The 13,748-nt window shown below is 36.7% G+C and overlaps 1 protein-coding gene across 1 annotated transcript in view; it reads left to right on the top strand.

Moving 5' to 3' along the window:
- The window catches only part of ZBBX (zinc finger B-box domain containing), a 78,834-nt gene that overhangs the window by 44,264 nt on the left and 20,822 nt on the right, over positions 1-13,748 (top strand). The window contains exons 11-14 of the mRNA XM_040988375.1: positions 1,171-1,243; positions 2,785-2,864; positions 4,160-4,299; positions 9,173-9,480. Coding sequence (XP_040844309.1) covers positions 1,171-1,243; positions 2,785-2,864; positions 4,160-4,299; positions 9,173-9,480 — 601 coding nt within the window. The remainder of the gene's footprint in view (positions 1-1,170; positions 1,244-2,784; positions 2,865-4,159; positions 4,300-9,172; positions 9,481-13,748) is intronic.

The raw sequence follows: 13,748 nt of genomic DNA, 5'->3' as shown, positions 1-13,748 counted from the left end.
AGGGAGACCTGGGACAGCTTCTGGCTCCTGGCTTCTGTTCAGCTCATCTGCAGCCATTGTGACCACTTGCACAGTGAATCATCAGGTGGAATCTCTAACTCTGCCTTTCAAATAAAAACTAAATTAAAAATAAAAAAAATCTTTTTGTTAGAATACCAAAGGCAGGGTATGTCTGTCTCATAGATGGTGAGATTATGATGTCACTACAGCTTCTTTGTGATTTTGATCTTGATCTACATTAATCTATGTTGTTAAAGAGTTTCAGCAATTTTTGTTACTTACCGTGTGACAGATGCTGAAGGGTCCTCCCTTTGATCTTGTGGTAGTGGTTCAACCCATGAGTACTCTCAGGTTCCCTTAGAAATTGTCCGTTAAGGTTTGTCAATAATATGGCAGGTTTCTAGTTCTTTTCAGTGAGTACTACCTCATATCATAACTTTTACTTTCATCTTAAGAGAAAAAATTAATGTGTCATTTAAGATTCTTTTGTGATATTTAGTTAATTTACAGATTTGTTTTGGTATGTTAATATTCTGTTACACCATCCTATTTTTTTTTCATAAGTTAAAGAACCGATACAGTTTCATCGTTGATTCTGTATGCTCATCCATTTGGCAAAGATAGTGAGATCTTTTGCAGGGCAGTTGAAGTGATGCATGTCAGGTTTTGAATTGCTGCTTTGCTGTTTTGTAGAACTCCACCGGAGCGGCCTCTTGGTGTGGTTCCTGGTACACTTACAACCCTGTGCACAACCTCTGGGGAGGTCCAGTGTTCTCAGATGGAAACTGATGAAGACAGAGATGGTCAGTCAAGCTGCAGTTTGATATTTTTAAATTGTTTAATGCCAATTTATAGACCAAGTGTTAGTTAGCATCTATCTTTGGTTTGTTGTATTAGTCTCAACTGGATCTTGTAACTGTATCTGCAGATAAAAAGCATACACTCTTTTGTAGATTTACTTCACTTGAATTTAAATAGTTCCACTTAAAAATTAATTCAAATATATATTTCGGGATCTGGCGTGGAGGTTGTGTTATTGCAAGTAGACACAGGGTGACTATTTCTTTTACTCCTTCTTTATTTTTGAAGTAAAGAAACTACCACATAGAGTACATTCTTGATGATGTGATTTTATCATCTTCCTGGTTAAAGACACAATTGAAAACCCAGTTTTTTTCTTCCAGTAGAAGAATTAAACATTGAGAATCCAGAACCATCTCTGAAGATAGTCGAATTGGACAAAGTAAGTGTGAGATTATTATTTATATTTCTTTAAGAAACAGACTTTTACCATATGTGGTGAGGGCCACAGTGGTCTCTAGCCAATGGACCACCCGAGCAAGCAGGTGGGGGATATGGCAAGATACTGTGACGGTGAATTGCCGGAGACAGATTGGAGGGATGCCTTTCCATATATCAAGCACAAGCTTACATCAGGTAAGGCAGAGAAGATAATTTCTGGGGTAGTAATAGCAATCCCCATTACTAGAATTGTCCATGGAGCCTACAGGAGCTCACCAAGTCCTGGGGTGCCTCTGTGTGGGCTCCGGGTGTGTGGGGCGTTTAGGCAAACAACAAGGCATGAAGACCTCCAGATGTACACCTGGTCCCCGGAATATTTTATGTGCATGCCAAGGCCCGGAGTTACTAGGCATGCTGGAAGCCACCCAGGGCCTCTGGCTCTTAGCGTAGGCCAGATAGACTAAACCAACAGGGCACAGGCTCGCCTGCAATCATATAGCTACATTTCATATTGTTCAATAAGAGCTCGTATAAGTCAACATAATTTAATAGAAAGTTTACCAGTGCTTATATCTTCATTTTATATTCAGAATTAAGAAGTGAGTAATGAAAATGTCTTCAAAAACAATTCTTTGTATGTGGGAGCTAAAAAAAGAGGAAAGATGTCTGTTTAGTCATCAATGTTTTATACATTGATCATACCCATACTATACTATTGGAATCAATGTGATGGTCTAACTTGCAGTGTTTGCATCCCTTATGGGCATTGGTGCTGTCTTGGATGCTCCATGTCTGAACCACCTCCCTGTTAATGGCCTAAGGAAATAGTAGAGGATGGCCCAAGTTCTCGGGCCCCTTTAGCCACATGGGAGACCTGAAAGAGACTGCTAGCCCCTGATTTCGAATTGGCTTAGCTCCAGCCATTGCAGACATATGGGGAACGAGCCAGCAAATGGAGGATCTCTATTTCTCTCCCTGCCTCAATACATCTGCTTTTCAAACAAAAATACAATAAATCATTAAAAGACAAACAAGAAATGATTTCTTGCTGCTGTAGTTTTAATGGTCTGTGATAACTTTATAATTTGCTGTAACTGGATGGAATAATAACTTTCTGGTGTGGCGTTTATAGCCATTGTTTATATTTCCGCCAAACTAAGATTTTTTTGTTTGTTTCATTTTACTTTTTTTTTTAACTCGTTACAATTCTTACATCAGTATTACGCCTTAAGCTTTAGAAAGTATTAACCAGCGTGAACCTATAATACATTGTAAAGTTAATAAAATGAAAAGCGTGGAGTATAGAAGGGAGAGGAAGCAGGAGTGGGGAGCTGGTCACTATGTTCTTAGAATCATATCCATAAATCATGTTGAGTCTGATCAACTAAAATAAAAAAAATAGATAGTTAAATGTGTTTAGCTCTCCCAGAACAAGTGTTAAGTGATAGTTGGTGCAGTCCTGATGTCACCCACAAATTAGCTTGGTTAATGTATAATAAGCTTTTAAAGAATACTGACACTTTGTCCCATGTATTTAATAAGACGTGTGAAGAGGATTTTGGAGACCCAGGAAGCATTGTACCCTACAAAGTGGAATTGGCTGATGCAGATTATCACCGATGGTAAGATATGTTAAATCTCTTCAAACGTTTATTAATACACACACACCCCCCTGAGCAATCACCTGTTTAAATGAGAAATTCATGGAATCAAATTCTGCGACTTTCATTTATGATAAATGTTTTAAAGAGTGAGGTTTACTGCTGTGCTTAGCAATTGTTTTGTAGAATTCATAAAAGTAATAGCTAGATGTCTAATTTTTATTGTTAAAATGTACTGCAAGTTGGTTTGTTGTGGAAGTTTTAGGATTACAGATGGTTTGGCCATCCAATATTATTTTGATTAAATAACCTTGATAACAATTCTTTGTTCAGACGAGTTAAGTTTTAAACATTTTGCAGCAGCTGTGAGCTTTAGTAAGCCTCATGTTTAGACAAATGGACCCACATATCCAGCAGCAAGCTTGCTTTTGCCAGCAGGATTTTGGCTGCAGATCCATTCTTTTTTTTTATGCTCCGATAAGAGGTTTATGTCCACTACTGTATCCCTAGGGAAGGATTGGCATTTGTGCTTTCTGGCTTTCTTTTTTTTTTTTCTTTCTTTTTTCTTTTTTTTTTTTTTTTTTTATTCCTTACCCCGTATTTGACTGACTCCCAAGTTAAGTTTTAGAATTAGTGGAGAAATACTGATTGAGGTTTGGCAGTGGATTCCAGCTTTGGTTTGGAGGTATCACGGAACAATATTGTTTCGATTTGTTTCCTGGAGATTCAAAATGTCAGTGCAGCAAGAACCTTCTGGGTTAAGTAGACTCCGAGTCTTGTGCTGGCACAAAGGACTTGATTATGAGTATCAGGTTTTAATAGAATGGATTATTTTATACAAAGGGAACATTATTTAAATTTTTACTATGCTTATAAATGGTAATAATTATGAAAACTGAAACCTAAATACTACAAATGCCACATGCTGGTTTTAAAATTGCATAGCTAGCCCATTGGTGAACTAATAATATATTTATATAGTAATAAAGTCTTGGTTTCATTGCATTTCAATGAGGTTTTAAAATAACTAAGTTTTACACCAGAAAATTTGAGAAATCAAATTTATTTCAGTATGCTATAAAAATAAGTTTGAATTGAAATTTGCAGGTGAGTTATATTTTATCTTTTATTCTTTGTTTACGTTGTGTTTATTACTTGTGGTTTAAGATGTGGGCACAGTAAGGTCCAAGCTAATCTAAATTAATGGAAATAACTCTAATTACACGAAGATTTACTATATTTGCTTTACTGACATGTGACTTTTGAAATTTTATTTCTCTCAATCCTATTCTTTTGCTTTTCCCAAAATGTGAAAGTTGTACATTTCATGAATATCAGAAGAATAGCTTCCCGTATGACAATGACATCCACCATCATGTTTTCAACAATGGAAAAATGGCTCACTTGCATCTCTGTCTGAGAAACAGCTTTACACACTGCAAAGATGACATAAAAGGTAGCCCTTTTTGACTTTTACAAAATCATCAACAATGAGTGTTGATAGATAATAAAGGCAATAGTTATCACAAACCATAAAATGCTAATCTATATTGCCAGGTCATATTAAAACCAGAAAACTTAGTACTCCAAAAAAAAAAAAAAAGATTGGTAGAAGCATACAAGTTTCTATTATACAGGCATTTTTGTGTTTGTAAGAATAACAAAACAAATTACAATTTCTTTACTGGTTATTGTAGGTGAGACTAGCATCGAGCAAACCTGTTAGTGACCAAGGTCTGGACTGCATCCTGAGCCCTCATTGGTGTTAAATTCTTTGCCCCGAATGAATGCTCAATGTATTGTTAAATTTGATATGAAGTAAAGCCTAAAGAAACAAAATGTTTTATTCTTGTTTGTGTATTTGTTCGTACTGATAATTTCCATGCAGTTGATAGTTAAGAACAGCACCTAAAAATGTGTGTTTCCTGTTTCCAGGTTGTGAGGTCTTCATTTAGAGAGAGCATGAATTACTTGCCAGGGGTCGGATATTGTTTCCCCTCCATCTTTAAATGACCTTGCATGTATCACTTCCATTAGACTTTCTTTTCCTCATATGAAATATAGGAACTAGACAATTTTCAAATTTACTTTGAAATAATATATTTGATCTAAATTGTAAGAAAAAAAATCTATAAACACATCCTACTTGAAGAATCTGAGAAGTTCCCCGGGGCATTATTGAAAATTAATTGTTAACATGATGGATACCTTCTAATTGGTCAGCAGAAGGTTGACAATGGTGCACTATGGTAATTGTGCTAGTCTTGTATTTCCAACTACAAATCCACTAAATCAAGCATACACACACGAGACCAAATGTGCTGTAGAGAGCAAATGCTGTTTGAGCTGGAACAGGGCTTCTCATTGCCTCTGGGAAGAAGGTAAAATGAATGTCCACTTAAATGTTACTTAAAAGATGCATTTCAAAAATCTCATTTTTTCCTAACACCTTTTCCTTCACAGCAAAATTGAGCAGAAAATAAAGAGTTATCATAAATTGTTAGCCCTCACAATACTTAGATTCTGCATTGTCAGGATCTTGCTCCAGACTGATTTGGTTTGGGATGTTCATGAGCCTGTATTGTAACATTGCCAAAGTTCCACAGGCTACTTGAAATCTTGCTGCCAACGCTGCATATTCTATAGGCTTTGTTTATCAGAATGTCTGACATATAGCATTGACTCGGGCCAGTCTGTCCTAAAGGTCTTCCCCTGCTTCACCTGTATATTGCCACACAACCAGAGCCCAGCTACTGATGGTTATAATGATGATAATGACGACGATGGCAATGATGATGACATTTTTACCTGAAAGGCAGAATTCCAACAACTGGAGGAGGGACAGAAAGATGTCCTCCATCTGCTCATTCCTCAGATCGCTTCAACAGTTAGAGCTGGGCAGGTCCATGGCTGGGAGCTAGGAGCTTCTTCCAGTTCTCTCATTGGGTTCAGGGGACCAATTCCTTTTCTTTTCCTTTCTTTTCCTTTCCTTTCCTTTCCTTTCTTTTCTTTTCCTTTCCTTTCTTTTCTTTTCTTTTCTTTTCTTTTCTTTTCTTTTCTTTTCTTTTCTTTTCTTTTCTTTTCTCTTTGCTTTGCTTTTTGGTCATCTTCATAATTTTACCTCTTTCAGAATATAAAATAATTGGGATCACACAAAATATGAATTTTTAAAATAGTTTTGTTTGACTTACCAATCTACTCTGCTTTCTCCCATGACTTTTAAAGTCTCAAAAGCTTTCTTTTTTTAGTATCTGTGATCTGTTTTATGGATGGAACTCATTGTGCTATTTATCAGGTTAATATGTTAGTGTTATTGCTTGCAAGCTTTGACAGCGGTGGGAAGCAGATATGAACAGTCTATGTGAAATTCTGCTTGACGTACTTTTTAAACTTCCTCTGGGTAAATACCAATGAGTATAACTGTAGGATCATGAAGAGTTTGCTAGTCGTGAGATGTTGCCAGTGTTTGTCTATGCATCTGGAACTGTTTACATCCCCTACTCCTCTGCATCCTCCCCAGGATTTGGTATTGTCAGTGTTTTAGAGTTTTTCCATTTTAAGAACTGTGCAATGATAACTCTTGTTTCAGTTTCAATTCAGTAGCAACATACAATGTTGGAGATATGGTGCTAATTTACGCTCTGTGTATGTTCTTTATTCAGGTATCTGTTCAGGAGTTTTGTTCGTTTTAAAATTGGGTTTAAAATTTTTGTTGCTGGATCTAAAAAATTGTGTGTGTGTATGTGTTTCGGATACAGCTCCTTTATCAAGCACATCTTTCCAAATGTTTTCTCCCAGTCTTCAGAGTCTCTACTCATTGTCTGGAGAGTGTATTTTTTGTTTATTTTACTACTTCTTCTTATATATTTTTTAAGTGTAGAAGTTTTTACATATTAAGATTTTATCAATTAAAATTCTACAATCTTAATTGGGATTTATCAATGATTTGCTATTGTATTCATAAATTCATTTATGTTTCTCTGGGTTCCTATGTTTGTAACTTACATCTATTCTCTGATTTTCTTTGACTTCTTCCTGAAATCCTTTTGGCATGTTAATGTCCATTCTCTATGCCACCAATTATTGAAAAGCTTATTAATTCTTTATTGTTCTTGCCTTTTTGTCAGTGATAGGTTGACTATTTTTGCATGGCCTATTCTGGGTTCTCTGTTTTGTTGCTTTGATCCTTTGATTTTTCTCAGTGCATCATTGTCTTGATTGTTTAGACTGATACTTCTTCAGGAGAGTTGTCAGTCCTAGTACTTGTTCTGCTTCCTTTCGATTGCTTGGCTCTTGTGGGTTATTTTCCTCCCAAAATAACTTCAGAATTAGTTTGTCAATATCCACAAAATCAAGTGAGATTTTGTGTGGGATTTCATTGAATGTGCAGATTGAATTGAGAGTAGCCAACAGCTTGACCATATTGGATCTGCTTATCCATGGACATGGAATATCTGTCCACTTGTTATTTTATATATTTTATTAGAACTTTGAAGTTTTGCTTATATAGTTGCATTATACCTATGCATTTCATTTTAGGGGTGTTCTAATATAATCTCATATTTTAAATATCTAATCCACTTATTCAGTAATGGTTTTTAAGACATTAATTTAGTTTTGCTTGATAATTTTGTATCACACTGTCTTTCTACATCATGTGAGAACCAAGACAGTTTTATTTCTTCCTTTTTGTTTTGTGTACATTTTGTGTAGGTTTCTGGTTTCATAATTAACAGGCATGAGGATTGAAAAGGAGTGAGAGAATGACCTTCTTGTAGTAAGAATACTTGCTGTGAAGTAGGATGTTGGCTGTTAAGTCTCCTTACGTTAACAGATTAAGGATGTAACTTTCTCTTACTAGTTGTTATCATAAATTGGTGTTTAACTTTTCCAAGCCATTTTTTTCTGCACATCTAGATATGATCACAAGCTTTTTCTTCATTAGCTAGTCTGTGTGGCAAATTAGAATAATTAATTAATCATTGTTGAACAAAAAGGCAAAGTTTATGACCAAACAGGGTTTATAATGAATAGGATAAATTTTATTATACCTTTACTTTATTGTATTTAAATTTAATTAAAAGTTTTTTTTTTAACCCTTCCAACAAGAATGAATCTCAAGAATGGAATTTTTCAATCCTGTAAATGTTTTAAGTAGTGAGAGATGTCTCAATGTAAGATACAACATATTTTTCTTCCCTAAATCATGTAATTTCCTGATTTCAGATGGAGCTTCCTGAATTGTTCTGGAAATTTCATTGTATTCAATAGCCTCTGCAATATTTTCTAATAAAAGTATTTTTTCTGAGATACAAGTTATTTCATTTTTTACAGCTTTTGAGATATTTATGAAGTAGTGGTAGTTGACATTAAAAGCTCTAAGTTGTAGTGTGCAACTGTGAAGTTACACAGACATTTGCTTGTGGTAAGTCCTTGTGCTGTAAAGCAGAATTTACATAATTGGAAATATTTTGTCCAAGCCTACTATGTTAGATAGCTAATTTAGAGGGATATTTATTTGGAAAAGAGAGTAGGGAACAATAAGATGAAGTCTTATTCAATCTGCGTAACAATATACATAGTATTATTTAAAAGGAAACCATGGCACAATTTTTTTTAAATGGTCATTTTTCAGAAAATCTAGACCAAATTTTGAGCACCCTAAATACATATTGTGATCAAGGGAAAGCTTAGTTGGGGAAAGTAGAAAAAAGATTGTTGTGAAAGGCCTGTTTCCTATGTCAGATTCAATTTTAGAATACCTTTAGATGATCCAATTGTGTGTCCAGACTGGAAACCAATGGTCTAAACCAAGTGATTTATTCAAAGCAGACACACCGAGGTGAGTAAGATAACCTGCTCATTTTACTGCCTTCCTGAGGCAGCTGTCACAGCTCCCCATTTTTTTGTCCCATAAGTACTGCTTGGTCGATTTTCCTTTGCCCTCTAACTTTCAGTGTTACAGTAGATAAAAGAGGCCACATGTGTAAACATGTCCCCTGTGCTTTACTTTTATGCATTTTTGTGTAACATTTGAGTGGCAACAGCAAGTGGGGAGGTGGGATTAAACCACAGAATGAAACTAAAACTTGCTTTAATTTCAAGATTTCCTTGCAAAACAAAATCTTGCCTCCTTCAATTAGGCTACTTCATTAACATTTGGATGTTTGAGTTAAATTATTCACAGTAAGGCTATTTTAACCCTGAAATTTCAAAAAGAAATTGTTAAAAATGACATTTAGTTTATAGTATTCATCTAGAACTCTTAGTTGATGAACAGTTTATTTATGTGTTTCTACTTATGCTTTATACATGTGCGTTTTCAACAGCAGAATCTCCACGTTCAGATTTGGACAATATGGAGGATCCCCGTGCTTACTCTCCTGACACTGACCTAAAAGAAGAAAGCAGTGCTTCTGAAAGAAATGTTAAAGAGAACAGTGTAGATGTAGAAAGTAATCAGAAATCTGATTGTCACTGCGTATCACTTGAGCATGAGGATTCTTTGGAAAGTCTAGATTCAGAAAAACCTTCCATTGATGAGAAAGCAACTCAAGACTTGAAAGAATCTTTGGGATTTGGCAGTCTGCGTAAGAGGCCAGACTTTGAAGATTCTAGAACTGCACACTCAGTGCTGGTAAATGTCTGTTTTGTTTATCATGCTAAAATGTTTGTAAGGAATTTCATAAGAAAGTGTCACATAAACACAGAGCATTTAATGCATAAAAGGCTTCTTTATCTGATCATGAGGTAATTTAAGAGTTACCAATGGAAAAAATTCAAGGACTTAAGGACAAATTCCAACATGGTGAAAGTAATCTTGACAAGTGGATATCTGTGATGGATTATTATGATGAATAAAGAGTAGAGTAAGATTTTTACAACTTTTAATGTTGTCACTAGTAAAGGTGAAATAATTACATCTTTGGAAACAGTCTCTTGTTTAATGAAGGCAGCATGCAGGCAGTCTCAGGATTATTTTTTGCTTTTTTGCTGGCTGTGAAATTGTCTTCTGTCTCTTCTGTCTTGCTCTGATCTTCCTTATAATTGCTACAATACAAGCTATTTATTTAAATTCATCCTCCCGGATACAAATTAATTTGCTTATTTTGTATTTAACATTTTATTTATTCCACCAACTTAAAGTTTCAATGCAAGTATTTTGAATGTTTGATTGACCTTTATATATGAAGCAGTACCTTGGTCCTAAACTTTTGATTGCTTCCTTTCTTTCTTTAAACACACAATGTCAGAGATTGTGCTTTTCTCAAGAACAAAAAGCACGCTTGTTTACTGTACAATTTAACCCAGATGGTGCCTTCCTCTAGAGTGAAAATTAATGAACTTTAAGTCTGAATCAAAAAGCGATTCAACCATAACAATAATCTCAACACAAAAGATAAAAGAAGCAGTTCAGTTAAAGAAAACTAGAGCTGGAATGGTAAGAGTGTCCAGGAACATCCTCTGTCATGCTGAGGGAGAGAGCTGTCTCAGGTCCTGGAGAAACAGGAGTGTCCCCTGTCATGCTGAAGGAGAGCTGTCTCAGGCCCTGGAGACACAGAAGTGTCCTCTGTCATGCTGAGAGAGCTGTCTCAGGTCCTGGAGAAGCAGGAGTGTCCTCCATCATGCTGAGGGAGAGCTGTCTCAGGTCCTGGAGACAGGCGTGTTCCCTGTCATGCTGAGGGAGAGCTGTCTCAGGTCCTGGAGACACAGATGTGTCCCCTGTCATGCTGAGGGAGAGCTGTCTCAGGTCCTGGAGACACAGGCGTGTTCCCTGTCATGCTGAGGGAGAGCTGTCTCAGGTCCTGGAGACAGGCGTGTTCCCTGTCATGCTGAGGGAGAGCTGTCTCAGGTCCTGGACACAGGCGTGTTCCCTGTCATGCTGAGGGAGAGCTGTCTCAGGCCCTGGAGACACAGATGTGTCCCCTGTCATGCTGAGGGAGAGCTGTCTCAGGCCCTGGAGACACAGATGTGTCCCCTGTCATGCTGAGGGAGAGCTGTCTCAGGTCCTGGACACAGGCGTGTTCCCTGTCGTGCTGAGGGAGAACTGTCTTAGGTCCTGGAGAAACTACTGTAGTTTCTGTTCTGAGACATCTGAGCAATTTCCCACCTCACTAGGAATAGCCTCTCTTCTGAATTACCAACGACAATTTGCTGCTGTTCCAGTGTGTCCTGCAGACTCATACACTGGAAAGCTGATCCCCAACGCATACATTTTAAGAGCTGTGAGACTGTAAAGGACCTGTTTAGCTCGAGACGGCAGCCATCGTAAGCGAAGAAGTCGGTGTAGTGCTCCCTTTCTGTCTTCTACTTTCCACCATGGAAGGCTGCAGCATGCAAGCTCCACTACAGCTGGATAATTTACTGCCCAACTTCCAAAATCATAAGCTTCTTTTCTTTACAAATTACACAGGGTAAAATGTTCTGTTACAGCAACAAAAACTGGACAAGAATTTAAACTAACCTATGTATGTCTTACTCCTAACTCCTTTTTCATTATAAAAAGCCTATAAGTGTTGTAGATGAATTTTAAACAACTGTTACAGAATCGATAGTATCTAATTATTCAGTATCTGAATTAAAATTTCACTGAGCCAGGATGTCCTAAGTGGTTTTATTATGAGACTATGTATATGTATATATCATATATAACACATACATATGTATCATTATATAGGATATTTATATGCAAATATATAAATGATATATTTGACGCAGAAGACACCCACATTTTATCTTGAAATTTCCTGTCCCAATACTTTCCTTTTGATCCTGTTTCTTGCTAGTGCATGAGGTAGCAGATGAGATAGCTCAGCTATTGGGCCAGTCCACCCTCATGGAAAACCCAGATGGCATTCCTGCTTCTGGCTTTGGCATGGGCTAGCTCTGAGTCTGTGGGCATTTGGAATATGAACCAGAGGATGGCAGATGTGTCGGCTGGCCTATCTGTATCTCACCTTTCAGATACTATGAAATGTGCTTAAAAATAATAAACCAAAATTTTCAATCTTACCCAAGAAAGAAACTAAGAATATCTCAATAAGCATGGAAAAAACACTGGACAAATTAAAAGCTTCTAGTAAAATAATAAAGAATAGTATCTATAAGCATGTTAAAGGACATTTGGCAAGATGCAGAGTGATGTAATATGGTAATTGTTTTAAGGAAAAACAATGTACTCGTGACAATAAATAAAGCAAAATTTTCCTGATTAACATGAATACATCAAAAAAGGTTCTTAAAACTTAAGTGTAAAAGTATACTGTGAATATAAATGCCATATTTTTGCAGACATTTAATACAGCTTCTTATGGCTCCAAAAAGAAGCAGTAATTCTCAAAAACTTGTATTTTGAATACAGCATATCGGTATCAATACAATGGTGTAACTAAATCTGTTAAGCCCTAAAATTGCTTGGATTAGTTATCTGCAATGAAGTCTTAACTACCATTACTAAATTATATGCCCAAGTTATGTGCTATGTATGCAACTACATTTTAAGTGTATTTCGTAATTAAGAAAAACAATTCTTATAAATCTAGTAATTGTGTTTTTACCCTTTTACTTTTGTAAAAAGTGTGTACCTTTGTTAAAATTCACATTCCAAATGATTACATGAGCAGTGTTTTGTAAAAGTTATCTTCTACAAGTCATGGGAAATCATATTATAAAAATTATGTATAGATTTCATAAGGGTTTTGCATCAAAATAAGCTAATTCAATTTCCTCATGAGCTGTTGGAAGCCCTCATTTATAATGAGTACTCAGGAATAATTATCAGCGTTTTCAGAATCACTGTCACCAGATTAGTAGGTCAATCAGAATGTCTTAATAAAATTCTTACGGATGTTGAAAAGAATCTGCAGGTTCTAATATTTTGATTGGGCACTCCCTTTGTCTGGGGTTTTAAAGTGTGTCTGCTATTCTGCTTTGGAGAACCCATGTCCGTTTGGATTTGTTCCTTAACTCCTCTCTCCCATCTTTTCTTTTCCAGTGAGCTCTTCATGCAGTGCCATCCTTGCTTCTTGTTTCCAAGTCTGTGTGTTGTACACTCATGGAAAGTGTTTCCTACCTCTCTCAGTTCAGGGAGGAGTAGGGAAGCATGTGTTGCCCTCAGGTGCTTACATTCTGGTCCCGTTTCCACGAGAGCTTTCCAGTTAGGCGATTGATTCAGTGATCTGCATGTCACCTAATTTCCAGTTCTCTCAGTTGATTTGAATCTTCAGGATGGCTGTGACTTTCACCGCACGCCTGAATTTCAGGAGTGCACCTTTTTTTTTTTCTTTTATAGGGTAATACCAGCCTTTCTAATTAGTGCAAAAGGGGTATTACTAAGTTAGGATGTTCGTTAACAGGGAGGTGCACCTGTTTAGGACACATTCCTGCTGTATTCCATTTAGCACTACAGAATTGGTTAACATAAAGCATGCTGTGACAGAAGCTAGTTTAAGAAACAAGTTAAATGCCTGTGATGCATAAAGTCCTCACCAGCTGAAACCCTCAAAAATACCATCATGAAGTGGCTCCGTGAATGTTCTGTTTTCCACTAGGTCACAGTAAACTCAGCCCTTCATATTAGTGCTTTATTCATGGTGGGTGTTCACTCGGAGGTCTTGCAGGAAGAATGTGTCATAGGACTCAAATTTCCAATTGGTTTACTTTATGTTTTATTTGTTTGAAGGGCAGAGTGCCAGAGAAAGACTTCTTCCATCACTGAGTTCACTCCTGAATTGCACAGAACAGCCTGGGTTGACCTGCCTAAAGCAGGATCTGTGAACTCCAACCATTGGATCTCCAACACCTGTTGCCTTCCAGGGTATTCATCGACAGGGCTGGAGATACGTGTGTAATTTCATCCCAAGCACTCCAGTGTGGATCCTAAACATCCTTGAATTCTCAGCAGTA

The sequence above is a fragment of the Ochotona curzoniae genome, unplaced genomic scaffold (genome assembly GCF_017591425.1).
Source record: "Ochotona curzoniae isolate NIBS_2020 unplaced genomic scaffold, NIBS_Ocur_1.0 contig_4843, whole genome shotgun sequence".
NCBI lineage: Eukaryota > Metazoa > Chordata > Mammalia > Lagomorpha > Ochotonidae > Ochotona > Ochotona curzoniae.
This window is presented reverse-complemented; position numbering and strand designations above follow the sequence as displayed.